Source organism: Pyxicephalus adspersus, chromosome 9 (assembly GCF_032062135.1).
Source record: "Pyxicephalus adspersus chromosome 9, UCB_Pads_2.0, whole genome shotgun sequence".
NCBI lineage: Eukaryota > Metazoa > Chordata > Amphibia > Anura > Pyxicephalidae > Pyxicephalus > Pyxicephalus adspersus.
Window position 1 is genome coordinate 31,408,647 of NC_092866.1, and position 27,857 is coordinate 31,436,503.

A 27,857-nucleotide genomic window follows, 5' to 3' on the forward strand; every position below is an offset into this window, starting at 1 on the left:
CCCAAAGTGAATAATTGGGAAGATAATTCTTTATATGGACAATTTATATGTTTATTTATACAGGGTGATCATACCCCCCGTTATTCATCTCTTCTCAAGGGAGAATAGATTCAGTTCAGCTAATCCCTCTTAATAGCTGAGCTCCTCCATTCCTTGTAATAATTTAGCTGCCCTTCTCTGCACTCTCTCCAATTCCACAATTTCTTTTTTGTGAACTGGTGCCCAAAACTGGACTGCATATTCCAGATGTGGTCTGACCAATGCTTTTTGCAGGGGCAGGATAATGTTTCCATCTCTGCAGTCTATTCCTCTTTTAATACAACAAAGTACTTTACTAGCTTTAGCTATTGCAGCTTGGCATTGCATGCTGTTAATAAGTCTATGATCCACCAGAACCCCCAGATCCGTTTCCATTTCTGACTCTTTCAAATGTATTCCCCCTAGACAGTATAAAGCATGCATGTTGTTAGCCCCCAAGTGCATAACTTTACATTTGTTTATATTTTATGTCATTTGCCACTAGGCTGCCCAATCAAACAGTACACCCAGGCCTGCTTGTAGGTTATAGACATCCTGTATGGACCCAATTCTTTTACACAGCTTGGTGTTCTCTGCAAACACAGAAATGGTACTTTTGATCCTAAACTCTATATCATTTATAAAGATGTTAAACAGTAAAGGTCACAACACTGAACCCTGGGCGTACACCACTAACCTTTAGACCATTCAGAGTATGAATCATTAATTGCAACTCTCTGGATGCGGTCTTAAGCCAATTCTCCATCTACTTACTGATTCACTTTTCCAAACCTAATTACCCCAATTTGCATAATAACCGTCTGTGGGGTAAAGTGTCTAATGCTTTAGGAAAGTCCAAGTACACTATATCAACTGCTATTCCACTGTCTACCTGTTTACTTCCTCATAAAAAGAGAATAAATTTGTTTGACAGCTTCAGTCTTTCTTGAAGCCATGTTGACTATCCCTTATAATATTATTTTCTAACGTGCTAAAACCAGATATAACTTACCAACTTAGAACATTCACATACTGTGCTCATTACCTTATAACCACCACCGGTGGTATATTAACCTGTATCTGAAACCAAAATGCCTCATACAACCTAAACCGTTACCATTATTCTAAATTCACTTGCAAACAAATCTGAGTACCTTGTGCAACTTAACCTTAATCCGATCAAATAAGTTGACTTACAGCTTTCACTTATGTAAAACACAACACTGCCATCCACCTTGATGCAAGGGAACCTTTGTTTGATAAAAGAATCATTTCTCTAATTAGCCAATATGTCTGGAAGTTTTAAAAAAAAAACAAATCTAGATAAAAAAAAAAAGTCGCTTACCTTAGCCCATACCCCCCTGTATCTTGTCTTTCTCAGCTAGCAGTCTTACTCCTCAGAGATTGACTCCGGTGTAGGGGGACATGACCACTCCCACAAACAGAAAACACTTGTATCCACGTTGAAGAAGCACATGTATTCAAGGGACGTCTGTATTGCACGGGTCGCCCATCACTCAAACAGTGATGTGGGTGCATCTCAACAATTGTATTTTATAGACTTTGTAAAATGGCTTTAAAAATTCCATTAATTGTATCTGTCAGGTGATAGCAGCTTCTATTCTAAAGCTACGTTCACACTTCCAATTATTATCGTCGGAAAACGAACGACGAACGTTCCTGCACGATATATATGAACGATCGTATAGCACCGATACTGCACATAGAGGTAACGACACGATCGTTCGTAGATATTATACACACAATAGATACGATCGTTTAAGCGATAGAGGAACTATGTGCACGACAGGAAAGTGAACGGACGTTCGTTCATCACGCATGCTCTGAACATGGACGATCAACGAACGACCGTACACACGAACGATGTTCAACGATCGTCGTCCGATCCGCCGGTCCGGTCGTTCGTTTCCAGCGACTTTCCTCGTTCGTCGGCGTCGTTGGTTACTTTTTTACGAACGATTTTTTGCCCAATCGATCGTTCGTCGTTCGATTGGAACGATAAAAATTGGAAGTGTGTACGCACCTTAACTCTCCCTTAATTTGCTTGAAAGGTAAACACTCATGACCCTTGAGGTGTTTACCTTTTCAGCAAATTGAGAGAGGTCATGTGGGGACACTGCTCCTGTTGACCCCAGCGGAGCTGTGGCACATGTTATGCACCTATGGGAGCAGTTTCCCCCATATGACACTTTCCCTTTATTGGAGAAGTTTTATGGAGGCAGCTTGTAGATGTGCACACTGCTCTCAGAATTCCAAGGGGTGCACGGGAAGTCCAGAATAATCCAGAATGGCACATCCATCCGTGCCATTTAAAGGTTTGCTGCATCAACCAGCACAGTCTCAAGAGTCTGGTGGAGATGCCAAGAGACAGGCCTTTACAAAAGGAGACCGTGACTCATCGTAGAAGGGCAACAACCCAGCCACAAACTGGTATCTGCATCTTAGCGGAAGTAGGAACTAAGTGCTGCCAGAGCTCTTCAAGGTGACCTCCAGCAGGTTACTCGTATGCATGTTCCTGACCAAAATATCAAAAAGTGACAATAAAATAATTTGGTAGAAACCAGTTGACATTTTCTATGGATTTGTCTTCATGTTCCTGTCCTTAATTTCCCTTTTGATGCGTGTGTGTTGAATGCATGAGTTTTTCATTATCTGTGTCCAGTTTTTCATCCTCTATTCACAGCTTATTTTGAAAATCTTTGTATGTACCATTTAGCGATATATTTCTTCCTACATAAAATTGTATTTGTAGTTATTATTCTATCCACTGATAGCATGTCAGAGCCCCTAAAATGCTGAGAAGCCAACCTTCTGATTAAGAGGTGGGCCCCAGAAATAGTTCACAGAGGTTTTTTTTATCTTAGAACGTATAAGTATGTCTAGGCTTTTTGTTTTTGTAATGGTGATATTTGCTGCTGCTGTGACTGTTACTTTAGATACTATTTATAAATGTATATACTATCTAAGTATATTTCTGAATGGATAAATATAATAAACCTTACTGGAAAAATAAAGTTAGTATGGAGTATTGATTTAATATGGAACAAAAATGTGATTACTGTCCTCCTTACCTATACATTATGAAGTATTCACTGTAGCTACATTGCTTTTCTTATTATGTACAAATAACAATGATATAATGCAGCTGATGTATATTCACAAAAATATCCCCTGCCTGTATACAGAAATATTAAATATATATTAGAAATAAATAAATATTACTGTTTTTTTACAGGCCCTAACAGCTTCAGACTTGAACCTTATCCTGTATGTTTGTGAAACAGTGGATTCCCAACAAGTGTTTGGGCAGCACCCATGTCAACTTACTCAGCCTGTCCTTCTATCTCTCATCCAGCAGCTGTCTTTTGATCTTGGCAGTCGTACTGAGCTCAAACTAAAGTATGTTAAAGCTAAGTTTTTTTTTCTTATTTATTCCCTTTGAAAATTTAAAAGCAGAACAAACAAATTTCATCTCAAATTGACATTATGCTGCTTCTCTTTTCAGTATTTAGTGCTTATTGAGATATGTAGTATTTAAATAACTTTAGATCTTACCCACATGTCAATATTCTTGTGTTGAATTTTTACTAGCAAAATTTATTATTGAGCAAAAGAGAGAAAGACATATGGGTTTTAGGCAAAGTATATTAACAAAAAAATAATTATTTTTTACAACAAATTCAATTCACCAATGATACATGGGTGTGTAACATTACAGAGTTGATTGATTGTTATCCCTGCCCCACAGTTTGAGCGGTTATTTTGGGATGCATACCTAAACAAGTTCACCTGTATCTAGTATGTTACTGTCCTTGTTTATCCTTAGGTGAGTAGTCTCCTTGAAACACTTTAAGCAAGGTCCTTAAATTTCTTATTCCGGATGCATTTCGCCTAACTGGCTTCCTCAGTAGAGTTTGAGACAGGTAGCTAACATTAATAAAAGTACAAAATATTGAATTGTTTATCAATTACTAGCATGCAAAAATTGTTATAAAACAAGCATGTATATTAAACAGGTTTATAAGAATATGTGTGTACATAGGTGATGGTAATAATATGAGATGTTGTTTAAGTAGGTCTTGAATGGTTGAATATCAAGGTTATTGAGAAAGCAAATAGAATATGAGTTTTCAGTGTGGTTGAGAATCCTAAGCTGTAAGTACCAGGGCCAGAAATAGTTAATGAGTGGGTAATGAATATATATTTAGGGGTGTGGAAAATAAATCAACTTACTTGGTAATGTTTTAAGACCATTGAATACAGGACTTCTTATTGCAGGATTATATGAACCAAAAGACTGTACATAGCTATATGGAATACAACAGTAATAAAATCTCCTATTAGTTGGTATATATAATTAAAATGTATCACATGTTGATAATTGTACTGAGAAATTCTTACTCAACCTGATTTGAAATAGAACCTGAATGTCAGTTATAGTGATAACATAGGGGGGGAAAAGTTTCCATCTGTCATTTAAAAGAATGGACGTAAAGTGTAATTTCTTTAGACTCTGGTAAATGTTCTGTCACTTAAAATAGAGTGGGAAGAAAATTCTTACCTTAAGGGAAGGTTGTAGATGAAGTGCTGAAGACATCTGCCGGCTGAACTAGCATCCTGAGAGCTGTCTGCAGCTCCCCTGAAAAAGGCCTGCAGCGTCCACGTGCAGAACCACATGGTTGATACGAGTGACGTCACTGGGCCCTCCCCCTTTTCAGAAAGGCGGCTCACTCCCTCCAGTGACCCCAAGACGCTGAGGTTCAGGATGGCTGCTGGGGAGGTGACTGTAGACATTTCTCCACAATCATTTGAGGAGCGACTCAGAAGACAGATGTGTCGGCTGAAAGTCAACGCTTTTGTCATACTTCCACCGGAGTAGAATCACCAGTGCTTTGCCCCTTGTAAGTCACTGCTTGACAAAGGGAGATTAAGGGACGCATTGTTTGGATTTGTGTAATTTAATTGTGTAGGATGTATGATAAAACTAAACACAAATTTAGTGTGTAAATATGTATGGTTGATTATTTATATGTGAGCTTTTAACTTAGAATCCTTAGAAAAAAGAAAAAGAGCATGATTACATTTGTTGTATTAATTCAATTAAACATATAGTATACATAAATAGGGATGTAACCTAGGTAAGCAGGTACAATGTTAAAAAATATGCTTTTTTTTAGTGCAATGTAAAAACATGCAAAAGTAACATATTATGGCTATATTGTCATAACAGATAAAGATAGTTTGGGCAGTAGCTGATTTCTCCTTAGTATTTCATGACAGAAAGGATCATAATAACATTTTATATATTTTGAGATATATGTACGTCAATATTGCTTCAGAAATCCATGGTATCAAAAGAGGAGTATGCCCTAAAGGAGTCTGATCAAAAATATCACAATTGGTAATAATGGTTCAAAAATATGTGATATTCTGTACATAGTTACATAATATCTATATATTGGTATATAAAGGATATGGAATTTAAACATAGATACACATCTATATTATTAATCAAGTTATGATATATAGCTATCAAGTTATGATATATATCTATATATCAGCTATTCACTATTTACCAAGTGCATACTGATCTAGACGTGAGTCATTTGGATAATGCGTTTTGTAAAGGCTAAATGATATATATGTTTTTTTAGGTGACATATCTTGGCCAATACAAGTAATGCAGTCTATTCTTCAAATCACTTGTACAAATTTATTAGTCCAAGAAGATATCACTTGTAGGATCTGTGGGTTAAAATAATCTCTAATTCAAAAGTAGGTAATGTATCTAAACAATAAGGTGATGCATAAACAAAATTTTGCTTATTTTCAGAAAGGATTTGTAGCTAAGCATGTCATTAGGCCCTGGAAGTGTGGTGGCTCGAAGTGTCACTATCTATTTTGTTTCTAGTTGCAGTAATCTGGTGTCCAGATCCTCTCCCTGGTAATTTTTTGGGATGTGTTCTAAAGGAAAAAAAGTTAATCATGTTAGGGTTGTAGTTGAGTTTTCTGGCCACATGGTACTCAACTGGTGTTTTTATTTTTTTGGTTTGGTTAACTGTTAATTTTTTTTTCCAAACACGTTAAGAAGGATCCACACAGGCATGTTGGCAAATAACCCCTATTGTAGTACAGGTGTAGTGCAGGCTCAGACCTGCGATAGGATAGTGGGCGGGTTCTGGCATCATGACGTCACTAAAGGGGAAGTTTCTTGCGCAATACGCGGTCCGAAGCCGGAAAATTTAGTGGTCGGCCGGTCTGAAAAGGTTGCCGACCACTGTTTTAATGAAATGGCTCTGGGGAATACTATCTGTGGTGTATCTCCAATCATTTTTTTATGTTGTGGTCAGATCTTAAAATATGCCAATATCTGGAGCACATTTGTCCCAATGTATCATGGTGTCTTAGCATGTAATGATTCTTGACACCTGTTTGGTTGTTTTTTTTGTTTTTAAAGTTCATGTCCATCCAGATTGTTAACCGGGTGGTATGTCTTTTTTAGTAATTTGTTATAGTATCCACATTGAAGCAGACAAGCTTGTAGTGCTTTAGATTCTTGATCATCGTCATACTGCGTAGAGCAATTTTCTGGAGTCTCAGGTATTGACTAAATGGTATGCTCTTAACTAGTGGACCTGGGTCTGCATTGGTTGCATGAAGTATTGTGTTACCAGCTGTATTTTTTTTATATAGCATAGTTCTCCTCAGCCCCCTTTTAGTGGGCGGAGAGCCCCAGCTGCTGTACCCCCTCTGCCTGGCTCTCATCTGCAATTCCAATCCTCTGAATGGACAACAGAGAGGCTGCTCTGTTAGCTGTTATCCGTTCAGAGGATTCCAGCGGCTGATAAGAGCCGGACAGTTGAGAACAGCACAGAACAGCTAGATTGAGATCTGGTCACAGGCTGTCCCTCCCCCCTTTCCTTTACCACTTGCTGTTTCTTCTATTGGAAAAAAAAGCTGCTTGTAAATGTATCCGCCCGATTGTTCGTGTAGAAAGACATCATCAGAGCTGTGTGTGTGAAGTCTGCATGTGATTGTGCATCCTTACAGCTCACTGTTTACAAACTTTCGAATCTCCTAATCCGTTGGTCGTAATGACTTGAAATAGTACCACAATTTCCCCCCAGATTATAAGAATTTAAAGATATAGGGATCAGAATTTAAAAAACTTGAAAATACAACATTGGGGTTGATGTTTCCAAACCAAGTGTGCCTAGGAGTCATTATTGAAATTGAAAATTGGGGACCCCCGAGCCACTTACATAGCAAGGAGCATTGGGGTGGGGTCCCTAAATTGATACCTACCTGTCAAAAATCTATATCTGTCATACTATGTTACCCTGTCTGCTTCTCTTTTTTGAACCCCAATTTCTCTGCAATGGGGAAGTGTAAGAAAGTGAAAATGGGGGGGGGGGGGACATCTGTGGCTAACAGCCAAAATGTTATCACTATGGCATTTTTAGAACATAAAGAACACTGCCCATCAAAACCAAATTGCGGTTCAGGTACTGGTAGAATACAGTCGTGTAACAGAGAATTGCATTTTGTTGGGCAGAAATTGTTGTAATGATGTCAAAGTGATGAAAGTTTGGGGGGTGTTAGCCACACGTATCCTCCATTTGCACCTATATATTTGTTTACCTGCACCTCTGTTCTAGAGAAATGAGGGTTCAGGGTAGGGAAGCAGACATTTAAGTGTAACAGGGCAGGGTGTTTTGATGGGCAGATGTTGTTTATGTTCTAATGATGCCATGCTAATGACATGGGGGGTTATACATGTGACCCCACTTTTCATGTGACCTACATTTTCAGTATGCTGCACCTCCCCATTCTAAAGAATTTAGGGGCCCTACCCTAATTCTCCCTGCTATGTAAAATGGCTCAGGTGGTCCCTAAATTTGCATTTTTAATTTGGGCTCCTAGGTGCACTTGCCTTTAAAACGGCTACCTCAATGTTCAATTTTCACAGGTTTTTAAACTTGTTACCCCCATATCCTAAAATTCTTTAAAGAAATTTTGGTTAGTAGCCATGAGGGTCCCCTGTGAAAATGTCAAATTGTTACAACCAACATTTTAGAAAATCTGAAGGATTGAATACAGTGAGTTTTTAGGCTGCAGAACATGACAAGCAGCCTTTACACACAGCTATCACACTGTGTTGCTGTCGATGTCATTGTACTTGCACACTTGGGTGAATAAATTTAAGTTTTTAATTTTTTTCACTGGCTATCCTGCCTCCATCACATGCTCAATGCTCTTAAAGCATCACTACATTTTAACATTATATAAAGAGTGACTTTGGCCTTTTATATAATGGAAAAATGTGTTTTTCTTTTCTATTTTTTAGGGAGGATCCTTCTGGGGTATTTGTGTCTGTGGCAATAGGCTGCTCCTTCTGTGCATGCCTGACATCAGGAAAGTATAATCAGGGGCATGCGCAGTATGCGTGGTAAATGTAGCTTTTGTTTTCATTCGTTCCTAAAATGTTTGCCCCCTCAGGGGCTGTCTTCATTATCTTTTGGTTTTGTAAAAAATAAAAAAATTAAAATTGCCATCCACATTTTACTATACCATTTTTAAATTTTGTAATCCAAAATTACCATATTTACAACAAACTTACTCGGAATATCACACCAACACTAGGTCTCAAAAGCTCTAAGCTTGTAAATAGTTCACAAGTACATTTTAATGTGGACCTAATGTTCTGATGTTGAGCCCCAAATACGGTTGAAGTCCCTCTGCAGGGCACAGAGTGCAGGTACTTCAGTGGAACAGGGTATAGGAGAAGGAATGCGGGAATGTTTGCCGTAAACAATAAAAAATTGAGACTCATTATTGCTGGTGCAAACATGATTTTTGTGAGAAAATTCTGCCCAAGGAAGCAAAGTCACCCAGTCATCATGGTGAGCAGATAGCAGGGCTCGAAGATATTGCTTCAAGAACTGATTGACTTTCTCCGTCTGCCCATTAGTCTGCGGATGATAGGCTGAAGAGAGTTCTGCACAGATATCCAGGGATCTACGGAAGCCTTTCCAGAAGCGGAAAGTAAACTGCACCCCGCGGTCTGACACAATATTAGTGGGCATACCGTGAAGTCAGAAAATTTCCCGAATGAAGATTGGCACCAATGCTACAGCAGATGGTAAAATCCATGGATATATGACACCAGGGTTCAGTGGGAATAGGTAGTGGAAGAAGTGGGCCTGCAGGGGGTCAAGTGGCAGACTTTGTTTGAGCACAGACAGCACAGGCCTTGACATAGTCTGTCACATCCTTGTGAAGATTGGGCCACCAGTACTGTCGGGAAAGAAAGGTAAAGGTTCTGTGAACGCCTGGATGGCCAGAAAGCTTGGAGTCATGTGCCCAATGTAAGACTTTAGTACGGAGTTGAGGAGGCGCCAGGGTTTTTCCAGGGGGATAGCGGATTCCTGGATAGATGTCAAGGCCAGAGTGCAGGCTGGAGGAATGATAAACTCTGGTTCCACAGCAGTTTCTGAATCCTGTGGATCAAAGGAGCGAGATAGAGCATCTGCTCAGGAGTTAGCAAAACCGGGTTTAAAGGAAATCACAAAATTAAAGCGAGAAAAGAACAAAGACCAGTGGGCTTTCTGAGGGTTGAGATGGCGCGCAGATACTGGAGGTTCTTATGATCAGTAAAATTTTGGATCTTATGAGGAGAACCCTCCAAGAGGTATCACTATTATCCCAGAGCTAGCTTGATAGCTAACAGTTCTCTGTCTCCAATGAAATATTTCTCCGCCGGGGAGAACTTCTTGGAAAAGAATGTGCATGGTCATCTGGCACCAGCGGGGCTCTGGATGAGAATTGCTCCCACTGCAATAGAGGTAGCATCAACTTTGATTGTGAAAGGTTTAGTTATAGTCTCAGAGGGCCATTCCTTAGGATTTGCATCCCTCCATGTCAGAGCCGTGATGGGAGCAATCAGCGTGGAATAATTCCTAATAAATTGGTAATTCCTAAAAAGCGTTGGGTAGCCTTAAGGCCGCAGGGTAGTGGCCAGTTGGAAATTGCTGCAACCTTGTCAGGATCCATGGAGAGACCCTCTTTGGAAACAATGTAGCCCAGAAAGGGCACCTGGGGGAGTTTCAATAAGCACTTTTCCGCCTTTGCATATAGTCCATTGTCATGGAGCTGTTGTAGGACTAAACAGACATGCTGTATGTGAGTGGGCAAGTCAGGGGATGTCATCCAGGTTAAACCACAACACAGATATATAAAAGATCACAAAACACCTCATTCACAGAGTGCTGGAAAACAGCCAGGGCATTGCAGAGATCGAAGGGCATTGCAAGGTACTCGTAGTGGCCATCTTTGGTGTTAAATGCCGTTTTCCATTTATCCCCTTCCTTGATACAAATTAAATTATATGCACCTCGGAGGTCTAGTTTGGTGAAGATCTGTGCACCACGGAAACGGTCAAAGAGCTCAGGAATGAGTGGCAGAGGGTAGCTGTTCTTTATGGTGATATCGTTTAGACCGCGGTAGTCTGTACTTGGCCGGAGAGTCCTATCTTTTTTGTGGACAAAGAAAACCCCTGCACCAGCAGGAGAAGAGGACTTGTGTATAAACCCCCTCTGCAAATTCTCATTGATGTAATCAGTGATTGCCTTGGTTTACAGGAGACTAGGGGGGTACACCCTACCTCTGGGAAGAATGGAATTCGGAATTATTATTATTATTATTGATATTAAACAGGATTTATATAGCGCCAACATATTACGCAGCGCTGTACATTAAATAGGGATTGCAAATGACAGACTAATACAGACAATGATACAGGAGGAGAGAACCCTGCCCCGAAGAGCTTACAATCTAGTATGTGGGGGAATTTCACACACAATAGGATGAGAGATATGTATGGGTGGGAAGTAGTGGTGGTTTCAAAAAACAGACGAAGACGGGTAGGCAAGTTTGAAAAAATGGGTTTTGAGTGCTCTTTTAAATGAGCAGTAAGTAGGAGCAAGCTGAATAGGATGAGGAAGATCATTCCAGAAAGTCGGGGCAGCTCTAGAGAAGTCTTGTATCCGTGCGTGTGATGAGGTTATGAGTGAGGAAGTCATTAGTAGGTCATTGGAGGAGCGGAGAGAGCGGCAGGGGGAGTATTTTTTTTACCAAGTCAGAAATGTAAGTGGAACAATAACTGTTTAGGGATTTGAAGGCAAAGCACAGGAGCTTAAATTTGATTCTAAGGTGAAATGGAAGCCAATGGAGAGACTTACAAAGAGATGCAGTGGAAGAGGAGCGGAGTGAAAGATGGATGAGTCTGGCTGCAGCATTCATGATAGATTGTAGAGGAGCGAGTCAGGTTAGTGGAATACCAGTGAGAAGGATGTTACAGTAGTCCAGACGGGAGATAAGAGCATGTACAAGGAGTTTGGTGGTCTCAGGGGACAGGTAGGGCCGGATTTTGGAGATGTTGCGTAGGTGAAAGTGACAGGACCTGGAAATGTTCTGAATATGGGGGGTAAATGAGAGGGCTGAGTCAAAGGTGACACCAAGACAACGTGCCTGAGGGGAGGGCCGAATAACAGTGTTGTTAACAGTTATATATATGTCAGGGAAAGATTTGGAATTTGAGGGGGGGATGATGATGAGTTCTGTTCTATCCAGGTTGAGTTTCAGGAATCGGTCAGACATCCATGATGAGATGGCTGACAGGTAGCATGAGACCTTATCCAGGACTGAGGGAGACAGGTCAGGGGTGGACAGATAGATTTGAGTGTCATCAGCATACAGATGGTACTGTAAGCCAAAGGAGGATATGAGACTACCGAGAGAGAAGGTGTACAGAGAAAAGAGAACCGGTCCAAGGACTGACCCTTGGGATTGAGGTCTATTGCACAGTCGTAAGGCCTGTGGGAGGTCGCTGTTCAGCATTGCACTTAGAGAACACATTTTGGAAAACCATTTACTGGATTGGAATGAACGGAGCAACTTGACGAGTAGAGAAAGCAAGAGGCCTGATAGGCGTGAGCTTGGCCAGGCATGAGGAGTGACATGAGGAACCCCAAGCCAATACCTCAGGAGTAGTCCAATCAAGCACAGGAGAATGTTGTTGAAGCCATGGGTGGCAAGTTCAATGCAGAGGCCACTGTGAGGGCAGGAGGCTGGGCCTAGGCTTGGGCTTGTGGTGCAGTCGGTGCACTTGGAGAATCAAGCAGATGATCCAGGGGATCAGAAAGTGCATGAAGCTGGCGAATCACCTGGATTTGGGTAGCTTCCTGGGAGTCAAGCCTCTGGGAGAGTAACTGTTTGGGGCCTGCTGAAGTCTGGAAGGGTGTAGTCTTGGTTCGTCCAAACTGTCACGGTCGGGGAGACAGGGCCACTAGGGGGCACTATGGCTTGCACGAAGGTGGTGTGAGCCCTAAGAAGGGCCAAGGCGCAGAGTCCAAGCAGTAACCAGGTTTTCTCCAGAGCCTCTGATGGTGAGGATGTTGTAAAGTTGAACAATGGAACATCAAGCTTTGACAGTTCATTTTAGATGAGCAAGCCATGATGACCTTTATGCATGAAATTTAACATCTTGATCAGCATTATAGTCAAAAAAATTTTTCTGGTACAAAGGTTTTTATTAATGTGATAAAAAAGCTATTTACACTCATTTGTAAGTCAATTCTTGGATTTTCGAAGTCCAAAAAAGGAGCATTTTTCTCTTCTAAGCATTGAACATCTTATTAATAATAACAAGGTTTGACCACAAATGTCTCCAATGATTTGTAAGGAGCCCTACTCTCTGTATCTTTATTGAAGAGAACTCCTTGATGGGAATTATGTCTTTTGGTTTTTGTGTATTTGTTTTTTCTGACTTGGTTTATATAAAGGATTTTATTAGATTTTAATACTAGCTTGCCACTAAAAGCCATTCTTTCCACTCTCCCCCTACACATATATGCTTTAATGGCTGGGCAACCACTAAAGTGGTATTAAGAATTTTTTTCCCTAGGGATATATCTCTTTCCTTTTTGCTCCTAACGTACACACATGGTTTAAAGAGAGAAAAAAGAGGGAGGTGAAAGGGAAAGGAGACGTCCCATTAAAGCACTAGATAAAATAAAATTTAAATGTGGAGAGAGAGTTCTCGGAGAAGGCAGATAATATTCCAACCAAGGGTGCCAGACTGCCAAAAACCTATACTGAGTATCATTACCAGTAACTGTAATTTTCTCATTAACTATAGTAGAATGCATTTGATTTTTAAATTCTAAAACATGTAAAACCAAAGATTTCCATGCACATATGATAGTTTGTTTAGTAGTCATAAAATATGAGTGATAAGAATAGAGGATTTTCTATCAACATTAGCAAAAGGAACATGAAATAGAGCATGTCGAGGTTCCTTGGGTAAGGTAAATCATATGGTATGCCCTTATCCATAATCTAGATATTTTAGGGCAAAGCCCCCAGATATGACCTTTCACATTACATCCTCTAAAGCAATTTTGTGAAAGAAAGGCAAATACATGCGCTATTCTAGCAGGAGTGAGATACCATCTCATAAGGACCTTATAAGAATTTTCTAGAACAATCACGTTCCTTGAACTTTTGAAAATAACATGCCATAGAGTGGAGGTATCGTCTTCTGGAAGAACAATAGAAAGTTTTTTTTTTCCATGCCGACAAATAAGACAAAGTGTTTTATTGTTAGGTAAAAATTTAATGACTGTATTTCCATAGCTAAAGCTTTTTAAAGTTATTTCAGACAAACTAAGCAAGTTAAGCCCTATCAAAAACTCTTCTAGATCTGTGGTTAGCGGTTAGTGGGTTAATGAGTATTTTTTAAGATTATAGATTACTATAGTAAATACAGAATTTCTCTGCCTTTTCATGTGGGTTAATAATTTTTGCTCCAAAACCTAGTTTGATCAAGAATGAAAATTGTTTATTGGGGTTTTCAAAATATACAACATCTGATAGAACATCAAAAAGCAGGAAAATACAAAGACAACAAAGAATAAACAGAAATTGGAGAGATAAGGCGAGTGAACATCCTAAAAATCGGGGAAAATATAGACAAGGGTGAATATCTTTTAGTAAAATACTAATATGTGAACATTTATAAAATTGCCAGAAATATATAAAAATACAAACAATCCGATATAGAATGGTGATAATCAATAGAAAAGTATAGAGGGCTATCCATTATTGTATAACTGTATCCATGGGTGCTAGGTCTAACCGAATTTGTCTACTGCTATACTGCTGAGTACAAGATTTGGAAAAGCTCTCCTGGTTCTTCATTGCATCTCCAACACAGGGGTGATATATTGGAGTTTTACAGTTAGGCCCATAAATATTTTGACAGACAACTTTTTTTCTAATTTTATTTCTGTACATTACTACAATTGTTTTTAATGAAACAACTCAGATGCAGTTGAACTGAAGACTTTCAGCTTTACTTCAATGGGTTGAACAAAATGCATACAAATGTGAGGAACTAAAGCCCTTTTTTTTACACAATCACTTCATTTCAGGGGCTCAAACGTAATTAGACAATAAACTCAAAGGCTATTTCATGGGCTGGTGTAGGCAAATCCTTCGTTATGTCATCATCAATTAAGCAGATTAAAGGCCTGTAGTTTATATGAGGGGGGGTTCGCTGCTTGTATGTTGAAGATTTTGCTGTGAACAGACAACATGCGGTCAAAGGAGCTCTCCATGCAGGTGAAACAAGCCATCCTTAAGCTGCAAAAAAAGAAAAAACCCATCCGAGATATTGCTACAATATTAGGAGTGGCAAAATCTGCAGTTTGGTACAGTCTGAGAAAGAAACAAAGCACTGGTGAACTTAGCCATACCAAAAGACCTGGAAGTCCACGGAAAACAACATTTCCATGGTGAAGAAAAAAACCATTCACTACAACCAAGTGAACAACACTCTGCAGGAGGTAGGGCGTATTGATATCCAAGTCTACCATAAAGAGAAGACGGCATGAAAGTAAATACAGAGGGTGAATTGCAAGGTGCAAGCCACTCCATGAGTTCAAGACTACAGGCTGTCATTGCCAGCAAAAGGTTTTCAACCAAGTACTAGAAATGAACATTTTATTTTCAGCTTTTTAATTTGTCGAAATACTTTTGAGCTCCTGAAATGAAGTGATTGTGTTAAAAAAAGGCTTTAGTTCCTCACATTTGCAAACATTTTTTTAAAATTAATTGTAATGTAAAGAACCAAAATTAGAAAAAAGTTGTCTCTGTTGTCTATGTTCAAATACAGGACCTAACTGTATTTGGTTAAAATAACAGGAGTTTGGTACCATCTCATAACATTTTTTATAAAGTTTATAAAGTATAAAAGAGGAGGTAAGGTTTTAATGGATCGGTTTTAACCATTTCCCTTGATCTTAAGTAGTGCCTAAGTCTGATTCCCATTTAAAAATCAATTGAGTATGGGACCAGATATTTTTTCCTTGCAGTGAACTGTAATAAAAAAAAAAAGGAAAATTTTCCATTGGAGCTTGTAAAAGAGATAAGTCTTGTCCAAATGTTATTAGGTATTTTACTTTGGTCCCTGGAATGTTTATGCAGCCAATTTTTAATTTTATTTAGTTTGAATTGGTCCAATAGAGATGAAGGTTGTGATACATTCTCAATACTTTGAAGACCTTTTCTTATCCCAGATGTTACATTAAAGTTAGGGATGACTAGTTCAAAAAAATGGGGATTTTAGTGTAGGCGAAAAAATACGGGCTTAACCAAAAGAGCAAAAATATTTAGTGTGAGAAATTACGGGCTTAGCGGTTAGGGGGTTAAGGAAGAGGAATGGAATAGATGTGATCCTGAAGGGGAGATAAAAGCAAGCCCAGATACTTGTTTAGAAGGTAATGATGGTATTGTTTTATGGGGGTCGATTGTAGTGGCTAGTAATAAGTTTAGATAATTGTGGCTAGGAAGGAGTTGGTTTACTAGTTAGGCCCGTTTTTTTCCAATTTAGCATTTATACATTGACCTATTTGGTCCAGTATAGATGCCACTTTATTAGATTATTTGTAGCTACTTTGTTTTTTGTGGGCCCAAATGTATGAGTTGGCAATTTACCGTAAAGTTGTAAATTATTTATTGATTGGGAACAACTGCAGCCCTAAAAATGTACAATAATTTGACAGAACCATCATTTTGAATGCAGCTAATCTGCCTAGCCAGTTAACCTGGAGTCTTTCCAATTTTTGTGTTTCCTTTCTAACCAATGACCGTAAAGGAACATAATTCTTTTCATACAGAAAGAATGGTAAATCCTAAACCCAAATATGTTTAGAGAATTGTGAACTTTTGAAGAACTATATGAATGTGATAAAACATTAAATAGTCATGGGGAAATGCCTACATGCATAATATTGCATTTTGTCATGTTAACTTTATAGTAAGAAATCTTACTCTCTTTTGGTGTCCCCGTAGGAGATGCACATTGGTTTAATGCTTTTATGTATCAAAATTGGTATTGTTACGAAACATTGTATTTATTAAAAGGTTTTTACTTATTTGTAAAAGTATTGAATGAATTGGTCTTAAAAGTCCCGTTTTTGTGTTTTCTATGGTTGTTGTTCTTACTAAAGTTATCCAATTCCTAAATAAGTTCTGCTAACAAAGAGCTGGGTTCTGATAGTGACAAGATTACGTCACTATAGTATGGGATTGGTTACCTGATGAAATTCCTTTAATATGTGGATTGGAGCGTATAGACTGAGCGTATAGACTGAGCGTATAGACTGAGACTGAGACTGAAATTTTGGAGAAAAAGTCCTGTCTTGTACCATTTCTAATTTAAAAGGGACAAGATATAAAACTCTGTAGCAGAGGGGGCAGAATAGGACTTTGAAAACCAAATGTAGCTATCAAATGCTTTTTCTGAATCTAATGTCAGAAATGTTGAAGGGGTATTTGAAGATTCTACTAAATTGGACAATGCCAACATTCGTCTAGTGCCATCAGTGGCTTGATCGCCTTCAGCAAATTCTACTTAATCTGTATTAATTACCAATGGTGTAATATCCAGCAATCTTAAAGCAATTGCTTCAGCATAGATTTTTAGATTAAGACAACACTAACGGCCATTAGGATCTACAACTTGGTGTATTAATTGAACGGAAACATTTTTGCTTATTGCAATAGACACTCATCTTTTTCTGCTGTGGTTCTTGTATGAAAGATGTGTCAAAACTATTTGTGGTGATGGAAGTGGGTTTCTTGAAGACAAAAAATATCAGTTTTGATGGAGATCGCATCCTTCCAAGAAGCAGTTTTGATAACGGCTGTCATGGCACTCCGTATTTAGAGTTAGTAAAGGAGACCATCGTTGAAATTCACAAAAAACATAGTTCACCCTTGTGGAGAACAAATAAACATGGCAACTGAAGACTCAAAAAAAAAACAACTGAACAGGAACGCAGGAAGACTGACAAGGTAAGTGTAAAAAGTAATTTGACAATTGGGTATAAAAGTGAAGAATGTTGGCTTAGTATCGAAATTTTAGTAATGTGGAACCGATTCATTTGGGGGGTGAAAAAATATCAGCACTGTAATTTAAAGCGCCAATAGCAAACTTGTAAGCTAAAATAGCATAAGGCACAGAGGTGGAATAATAAGGGCAATATAGGTTTGTGAAGATCCTGTTGATGATGGTTATGTAAGTTTTATACCCCATTGATTCAGAAAGGTTAGACCAGATTTGGGATTTGCAATCACATTTGTAATACCATCTTTTGAAACAATTTGTTTAACTGGCAATCTCCATGTGTAAGCAAAGTTATCGTTTACGTGCACCCATAGTAGTTGTAGATAAGTCTTCAAATATAGTATAGTTTGAGTAAGGAGCAGGTAGTATTATATGTATATTTTTCTTAAAGAAAATCTGATGTTTTTTCTGTAATATACTCAAACTAGGACATCCCCTAGAAACATGCCCAGGGTAAATGTGCAGGTTTTGGGCATCTTGTGAGCACGATCAATAATCAATTCACTGGTAGGAGTAGTGGGGAGCAGCTTAGAGGAGAGTGTTGCAAGATATTTTGCTTCAGTTCGGAAGTCATGCTACTGTTTGTCCAAAACATTCACCCAGTGTAATTAAATCGCAAAATTGAAGGCTTATTTAAGCTAGAATTCTGTAATTAGTCCCAAGTAGAACCTCACAATCATAAAAGATCACAAATATACTAAGATTTCGACCTCTTTGTTTTACCTCGGTCTATTTCAGCAAACAAATGTATTTCTTTTTTTTTTACAAACTGTATATAATAATAAAAAAAAACTATGGACAAACATATATGTGATGATCTTGGGTGGTGTTTGTTTTTCTCTTTTTAAATGATTTTTACATTTCATGCTGTTACTTCATCTTGGCCTACAGTGGCCTGCAAATGATTTAAAGTACATCTGTGTCGTCTTGTTCACAAAGATCACAACAAACACTCCAAAGTAAGGATTAAGCTTCTTTTGGACAGCTTAGAAACACCTGCTGTTTTTTTGTATTGGATGTTTGGTAGGTTGCTAGACTACGCTATGTATGGAAAATAAATGCCATTTTTCTTTCTCTGTTGTAAACTTTGACCATAGTTTTTATTCCACAATTTCTATAGCTGTAGCGTGAATAATGACTTGTTTTCAAGTGTTTTTACTGTTCAGAAAATGTAAATACATTCATCTGCATAGACGATAAAGATGAAGAAGAAATCTGGAGTTTGAAGGAAAACGACGTGTTTCACCTATACAGGCTTCTTCCGGGGACCTTTGAGCCATAAAGAGTAACTGAATATGAAAACAATAATTGTAAAAGTATACATAGGACTAGTAAAAAATAGTTTACTGGCCAATATTGAATGTGTTCAAAAATGCCAAATTACTGTAACAGTGGTAAAGATGTGTATACTAATAATTTATACAATTACTAAGATTGATGATGGTCATCGTGAAATTGGTGGAATTATGTCTACCAAAACCTTTATATTAACAGTCAGAAATGTCAATGAATGAGTAAAACAAATCTTGTATGTTGTTTACAAGAACGCCAGTTTTATATACCGCTTTAGTTATCATACACATGAAAAACATAGTACATAGTTGGTAATAAACGCAATAAAAGGGAATTCACAGGATAATATTGTGCAGAAAAATGGCAGTTAGGTATGTCAATCTATATCTAGGTATGTCAATCTATATCTACTATTAAAGCCCCACTGGTAGAAAATATACAGAGTATATATTTACTGACCTCATAAATATATATTATTAAAAATAGGCATTGCTATGATAATAGTGCATTATATCATATTCATAGTTACATAGTAGGTTAGGTTGAAAAAAGACTAAGTCCCAGTGGTTGAACCATCAAGTTCAACCACTAGGGAAATAAACATATCCCAGATATAAAACCCTTTAAGACATAGTTGGTCCAGAGGAAGGAAAAAAACCCTGGTACAATTTGCTTCAACAGGGGAAAAAAAAATCCTTCTTGATTCTATAAAGCAATCGGATGTTTCCTGGATCAACAGTCACTTTTTTTTACTTTAACTCCTTAATACCCAGTTAGATTATGTGCTTCTAGAAAAGCATTCAGCTTTTTTTTAAAGCAATCTATAGTAGTTGCTAAAACTACTTCCTGAGGGAGCCGATTCCACATTTTCACAGACCTTACAGTGAAGAATCCCTTCCTTGTCTGGAGCCTAAACTTTTCTTCCAGACGCAAAGAGTGCCCTCTTGTTCTTTGTAATGATCTCAAAATGAATAATGGGGAACAGAGTTTTTTATATGGACTGTTTGCATATTTATACAGGGTGATCATATCCCCCCTTAAACGTCTCCTCTCAAGGAAGAATAGATTCAGTTCAGCTAATCTCTCTTCATAGCTGAGCTCCTCCATTCCTTTTATTAATTTAGTTGCCCTTTTCTGTACTCTCCAATTCAGCAATGTCCTTTTTGTGAACTGGTGCCCATAACTGGACTGGATATTCCAGATGTGGTCTGACCAATGCTTTGTACAGGGGAAGGATTATGGCTCCATCTCTGCAGTTATTACTCTTTTAATTCAAGAAAGTACTTTACTAGCTTTGGATATTGCAGCTTGGCATTGCATGCTGTTATTAAGTCTATGATCTACTGGAGCCCCCAGATCCTTTTCCATGTCTGACTTTCCCAAATGTATTCCCCCTAGACAGAAGAAGCATGCATGTTGTTAGCGCCCAAGTGCATAATTTTTCATTTATCTATAATAAATATTTGCCACTTGGCTGCCCAATTAAACAGTACATCCAGGTCTGCTTGTAGATTTTAGACATCCTGTATGGACCTAATTCCATTACAAAGTTTGGTGCCATCTGCAAACACAGAAATGGTACTTTTATTCCCAAACTCTATATAATTTATAAAGATGTTAAACAATAAAGGTCCCATCACTGAACCCTGGGGTACACCACTAATAACCTTAGACCATTCAGAGTATGAATCAATAATTACAACTCTCTGGATGTGGTCTTTAAGCCAGTTCTCTATCCATTTACAGATTGACTTTTCTAAACCTATTGACCCTAACTTGCATATTAACCGTCTGTGGGGTACAGTGTCAAATGCTTTAGCAAAGTCCATTTACACTCTATCAACTGCTACTCCACTGTCTACCTGTTTACTTACTTCCTCATAAAAAGAGAGTAAATTTGTTTGACAACTTGTTTGACAACTGTCTTTCTTTCTCTCTGCCATGCTGACTATCACTTATAATAATATTTTCTAGCAGAAACTCCTCTATGTGGTTCTTTATGAACTCTCTGGGACCTTTAGAACTATGGACGTTAAACTAACTAGTCTGTAGTTACCTGGTAATGACTTTGCTCCCATTTTGAAGATAGGAACCACATTGGCCTTACGCCAATCCATCGGCACCCTGCCAGTGACTAAAGAGTCTCTAAAAATTAGAAATTTGGCTTTGAAATAAACAAGCTCAGCTCTTTGAGGACACTTGGTCCTGGTGCTTTGTCAACCTTAATTTTTCCCAGCTGTTGCTTAATCATATCAGTTCTGAGCCATTGTGACTCATCTAAGGCAGATACTGCTATTATGAATTTGGACTTGAGCTCTGCCATTTTCCTTTGTGTACACAAAGCTAAAAAGTGTTTAGTAAATCTGCCTTTTCTTTATCCCCAGTTACCAACCCAGCGACATCTGTTAAGGGGCCTACATGCTCAGATCTGACCTTTTTGCTATTATATTTTTTTAAAAAATGTGGGGTTTGCCTTACTTTCCCTTGCAATCTGTCTTTCATTTTGAAGTTTTTTGCACATTTTATCTCCTTTTTACATCTTTTGTTATATTCTTTAAAGTTTTCAAATCATGGGGTGGCTCAGGGGTTAGCACTCTGGCCTTTGCAGCGATAGGTCCCAGGTTCAATTCCCAGCCAGGACATTATCTGTATGGAGTTTGCAGGTTCTCCCCGTGTCTGCGTGTGTTTCCTCCGGGTACTCCGGTTTCCTCCCACATCCCAAAAACATGCAGTGAGGTTATTTGGCTTCTCCCTAAAAAAAATGACCTTAGACTACATTAATGACATTTGACTATGGTAGGGACATTAGAATGTGAGCTCCTTTGAGGGACAGTTAGTGACACGACTATGGACTTTGTACAGCGATGCGTAATATGATGGCGCTATATAAATACTGTATAATGATAATGAAGGTGATCCTTCAATTTTTATATTTTTGGAATGCCCTTTTCTTGTTCCTTATGGCTTTAACATCAGCTGTGAGGTTTTAATTTTAGTCTCTTAAACTTATTACCCATCGGAATATATTTTTCAGTGTGCTTTTGTAGAACAGACTTGAAACATTCCCATTTATGATCTGTGTTTTTTGATGACAATATTGTTTCCCAGTCCAAGTCACAGAGAGCCGCCCTTTATAATGGAAAATCTGCTCTCTTAAAATTTAAATGTTTTTATCTTTCCTGTTTTTGCTTCCAGTTTACAACTTACATTAAATGAAATCATATTATGGTCTCTGCTACCAAGATTCTCGTTTTATATGCACCATAGTTATAAGCTCTGCATTGTTGGAAAGGACAAGGTCCAGCAGAGTATCATTTCTAGTTGGGGCTTCTATAAATTGTACCATAAAATTATCTTGTATTAAATTCACAGATTTCCTCCCTTTTGCTGTTCCTCTAGTGCCATTACTCCAGTCAATGTCAGGGTCGTTCAAATCTCCCATGATTAAAACACTTCCACATTTTGCTGCTTTTTCCATCTGTGCTAGAAGTTGATTTTTTAATGTCTTCCTTAGCACTGGGGGCCTATAGCAGACTCCAATAATTGTGTGTTATTCAACCCCACATTCAACTCCACCCATAATGCCTCGACTTCATCGCTTGTTCCATTCGCAATTTCTTTTCACTTTCATATTCACTTTTAGATCACTTCTCACATACAGACAGACACCGTCACCCTTTCGTTTGACTCTGTCTTTACGAAAGAGAGTATACCCAGGAATGTTGACAGCCCAGTCATATGAAGAACAAAGCCAGGATTCAGCAATGCCAACTAAGTCATAATCCTCCTCACTCACTAGGGCTTCCAACTCCCCTATTTTGTTTGCTAGACTTCTAGCATTGGTGAACAGGTTCTTTGAACCATTGCTGCTTTTACCATCATTGTTTGCCAAATCCTTTTTGTAGATAAAATGCTTTACTTACAGTTTGAGAGGTAGAGAAAGATGAGAAGAGAAATTGGGATCAATATAACTAATGTAGGAAATGAGCACATCTGTTTTGGAGCTTAGGGAGGAAAAACCAAAAAATGGCAAGTTATTAAAATAAACTTATCAGTTGGGAATATAAATAAATTTTTGAGAGGCTGCTCATAACAGAAAAAGATCTATCTTGGAGAATGGGAGAAAGAATTATTTCAACAACTGAAGAACACCACTCACACCAAGAACATCCACAGTTAGGTCCATAAACAATTGGACAGAGACAACTTTTTTCTTATTCCTTCGTTATGTCATTATCAATTAAGCACATAAAAGGCCTGGAGTTGATTTTGAGGGTGGGGGGGTTGCTTGTATGTGAAAGATTTTGCTGTGAACAGACAACATGCAGTCAAAGGAGCTCTCTATGCAGGTAAAGCAAGCTATCCTTAAGCTGCAAAAACAGGAAAAAAAATCCATCTGAGAAATTGCTACAATATTAGGAGTGGCAAAATCTACAGTTTGGTACATCATGAGAAAGAAACAAAGCACCGGTGAACTTAGCAACGCCAAAAGACCTGGACATCCACAAAAGACAAAAGTAATGGATGATCGCAGAATCATTTCCATGGCGAAGAGAAACCCCTTAACAACAGCCAACCAAGTGAACAACACTCTCCAGAAGGTAGGCGTATCGATATCCAAGTCTACCATAAAGAGAAGAGTGCATGAAAGTAAAATACAGAAGGTGCACTGCAAGGTGCAAGCCACTCATAAGCCTCAAGAATAGGAAGGCTAGATTGGACTTTGCTCAAAAACATCTAAAAAAAAAAGCCAGCACAGTTTTGGAAAAAACATTCTTTGGACAGATGAAACCAAGATCAACCTTTACCAGAATTATGGCAAGAAAAAAGTATGGAGGTGTGGAACAGCTCATGATCCAAAGCATACCACATCATCTGTAAAACATGGCGGAGGCAGTGTAATGGCTTAGGCGTGCATGGCTGCCAGTGCACTAGGACACTAGTGTTTATCGATGATGTGACATAGGACAGAAGCAGCTGAATTAATTCTGAGGTGTTCAGAGACATACAGTCTGCTCAAATCCAGCTAAATGCAGTCAAATTGATTGGGAAGCATTTCATAATACAGATGGACAATGACCCAAAACATACAGCCAAAGCAACCCAGGAGTTTATTAAAACAAAGAACTGGAATATTCTTGAATGGCCAAGTCCTCACCTGATCTGAACCCAATTGAGCATGCAATTTCACATGTTGAAGACTAAACTTTGGACAGAAAAGCCCACAAACAAACAGCAACTGAAAGCTGCTGCAGTAAAGGCCTGGCAGAGCATTAAAAAGGAGGAAACCCAGCATTTGGTGATGTCCATGAGTTCAAGACTACAGGCTGTCATTGCCAGCAAAGGGTTTTCAACCTAGTATTAGAAATGAACATTTTTTTTTAGCTTTTTAATTTTTCCAATTACTTTTGAGCCCCTGAAATAAAGTGATTTTGTTTAAAAAAAAAAAAAAAAAAAAAATTTAGTTCCTCACATTTATATGCAATCTTTTTGTTCAACCCACTGAATTAAAGCTGAAATTCTGCAGTTCAACTGCATTTGAGTTGTTTGTTGACCATGGACCATAGCCATACCCGCATAGCCTTTCTAGACCTGTACATCCTGAAGCATGAAAATCTCATCACAGCGCCACTCTACAGAAAAAAGACAGCCAGAAACATAATTTTACATGCCTCCAGCTCCCACCCAAACTTCCTCATAAAGGACATACCATACAGTCAATACTTATGATTGAAAAGAAATTGTTCAACACAAGCTGATTAAATTCAGGAAGCAAAATTACTTCAATCAAGATTACTTGAAATGGGCTTTTTTAAAGAACTCCTTAAAAAAGCTTAGAAAGTAGAAAAGTAGTAAAAGTAAAAAAGTAGAAACCAAAACTAGAAGGGAACTACTCTTCAAAAATAATTTTGTCACAAAGGATAACACAACACAAATTCGAATTATCACTAAATACAACACTCAACACCTTGTATTGCGACAAATCTGTCGAAAACATTGAAACATTCTAAGTGATGATCCATCGCTCGCAAATTTTGTGGGTAAGAAACCCAAACTTGTCTTCAGAAGAGCACCCTCCCTAAAATACTAACCAGTCCACAGTCATCTGACCACTACCACATCATCAATCAACACAAAAGGCACCTTCCAATGCGGTACTTTGTACTCAGTGCCAATGGATACAAGAATACTTATGTACGGTTCTTCCAAACGGTAGGACACCGACCAAACCACCATATCAACTGTACTACCTAAAGAGTGGTAATTTCTATCAAATGGGGCTCATTCTACATAAATAAAACCAAGAGACCATCTAAGAAAAGAATTTATGAATGAATCCACTGCATAACTTCCGGAAGAATTATCACCACTCAGCTACCGTGTTGGAACCCTCCATAAGTTTTATCCCACAATGATCTCCTTTACTGGTCTCGAGCATGTTCTCACGAACCCCAGAGGGGGCAATAGAGACTCCAGATTATTACAGACTGAATGCAAATGGATCTTCAACCTACAAGCCACTAAGGCACCTAGTCCTAATGATATGGTCAGCTACAAACATATTTTGCATAATACATGAATATCACCCTCATTCCTTATACTTATATACCCACTGACACCTATTATTCGATGCATTCAATCCATACATTTTTAGATATCATGTTGATTCAAAGGTGGGGTTCATTACTACTATCCACTCATAAAGTCTAAACTCTCATTATCACTGAATATCATAGTTTAGGCAGTAATGGCTCAAATGCGAACTTTGCATATCCACACTGTACTTCATTGGGATGGGATATCCTATTTATACCATTATAGCATACATGTTCTTATCATAAATATCTATGTTCAATTTAGCAACAATCATCATCATGAAAGACTTTGTGGAATTATTGTATTTTATTTTCATATATTCATGTATATATTATTTGATATTTACTATTATTAGTAATTGAACTGTTACTACCATTTTAAGGTTTAAATTTATAATATAATTATGTATAATAATATAGTATTCATTGTTCTATTCATTGGACGATTGTCATTTTCATATATTTGTATGTCATATTTTTTCACTGTTTATTACGATCATAGTTCATCATATTTCTTATCTACATCATTAACTTACAATTACTTTTGTATACTGACATTCTTTTGTTTTAAATTGTACTTCCATTCTCTTTAGGTACTTCTAATTGCTATTCTTTTTCAACCATTTAAGCCCCCAATGAGATAGTTAGTCGGCGCATACACAGTAGCTACTTTTGGCGCAGGAGCAATCTCCGGACGCCATTTATTCCCCACCCTGGCCCAAATGGGCATAAGTTAAGGGCGGAAGTCATCCTGCTACCTACTGAGCATGCGCGATCCCCGGCACATGCGCAGGAGTATATTCCATACCTACACACTCCCAACTGGGTCCAAATTGGCAATAACTAAGGGTGGAAACTATCCTGCTACCTAGTGCACATGTGCGATCACCGGCACATGCGCAGGAGCAATTTCCGAACTCAATACACTCCCCCATCTTGCTTTTAAAGAGCCATACGTGCAGCATCATTCTTGCTGCATCCATTTTCTCCTACAGCACCACCACCTGACTTTTACTATCATCTCAAGGTATGCACCCAGCCATTATATATCAAGACTCATATTTTCTGTTAACAGCCCCCAAAAAAATAATTTCTATTCCCAACTGACAAGTTTATTTTAACTTGCCATTTTTTGTTTTTTCCTCCTCAAGCTTCAAAACAGATGCACTCATTTCCTACATATTTCATATTTATCCCAATTTCTTTTCCCATCTTTCTGTACCTTCCAAACTGTAAGTAAGCATTTTATCTACTTATCTACATATATCTACATATAAATATGATGCACTATTACCATAACAATGCTTATTTTTATTAATATATACCCATGATGTCAATATATATATATATATATATATATATATATATATATATATTAGATAGTATATTAGTAGATATAGATTGACATACTTAACTTACATTTTTCTGCACAATATTGTCCTGTGAATACCCTTTTATTGAGCTTATTACATTGGAACCAACTATGTACTATGTTTTTCACGTGTATGAACTAAAGCGATATATATTATTCGTGTTCCTGTAAACAACAGAGGATTTACAGGTCCTACTCATTCATTGACATTGCTAACTGTTATTATAAAGGTCTTGGTAGACATATTTCCACCAATTTCACGATGACCATCATCAATTTTAGTAGTTGTATAAATAGTATACACATCTGTACCACTGTTACAGTATTTTGGCATTTTTTAACACTTTCTATATTGGCCAGCAGCCTTATATATCATTATATCACATCAGCACCTGTTTTTTAACTACATGTTTACCCACCTGTTCTAAAGTATTTATTACCACAACACCAACTTGTATACTTACCTTTATTTTGGCAACTATTTTTACAATTCTTATGTATACTTATACAATTATTGTTTCCATATTCAGTTACTTTTTGTGACTTAAGAGGTCCCCTGAAAAAGCATATATAGGCGAAACGCGTCAGTATGTTACACATTACTCTCAACCAATTGCACAGTTCATCTGCATAGAGATTTACTATGTCTAGAGCGCCAGTCCTATAACACTCCCCTTTCAGCCTACCTGAGGGGATGGGACTATATGTTTGTTGTGCTTAATTTTGATTGTATTTATTCTTTGAGTTGTGTGTATGTTATATGACTCACAATATAACTTACCTATAATTATACCACATTTAGTTTCCCTTCAAACCCCAGATTTCTTCTTTGTCTTTATTGTCTATACATTATTCGGGGTAGGCATAATATACTATGAGGACATTTAAAGGTCAGTAGTTTCCACCCAACTTCTTTCTCAAACATTCATGTGCATAATCTAGGGACAGATTCACCTTAAAGCGGAACTGTACATAAAAAAGAAAATGGTCAGCAGGCAGGTTGTTTATTGCAGAAGGGATGAGCAATTTCCCTTCTGCATTAAAACATATTTAGCTGCCTGTTCACAAAACTTTTCTGAAATGTACT

At 38.0% G+C, this 27,857-nt stretch overlaps 1 protein-coding gene across 1 annotated transcript in view; it reads left to right on the forward strand.

Annotated features, from left to right (window-relative positions):
- The window catches only part of EDC4 (enhancer of mRNA decapping 4), a 256,361-nt gene that overhangs the window by 226,403 nt on the left and 2,101 nt on the right, over positions 1-27,857 (forward strand). The window contains exon 28 of the mRNA XM_072423087.1: positions 3,275-3,438. Coding sequence (XP_072279188.1) covers positions 3,275-3,438 — 164 coding nt within the window. The remainder of the gene's footprint in view (positions 1-3,274; positions 3,439-27,857) is intronic.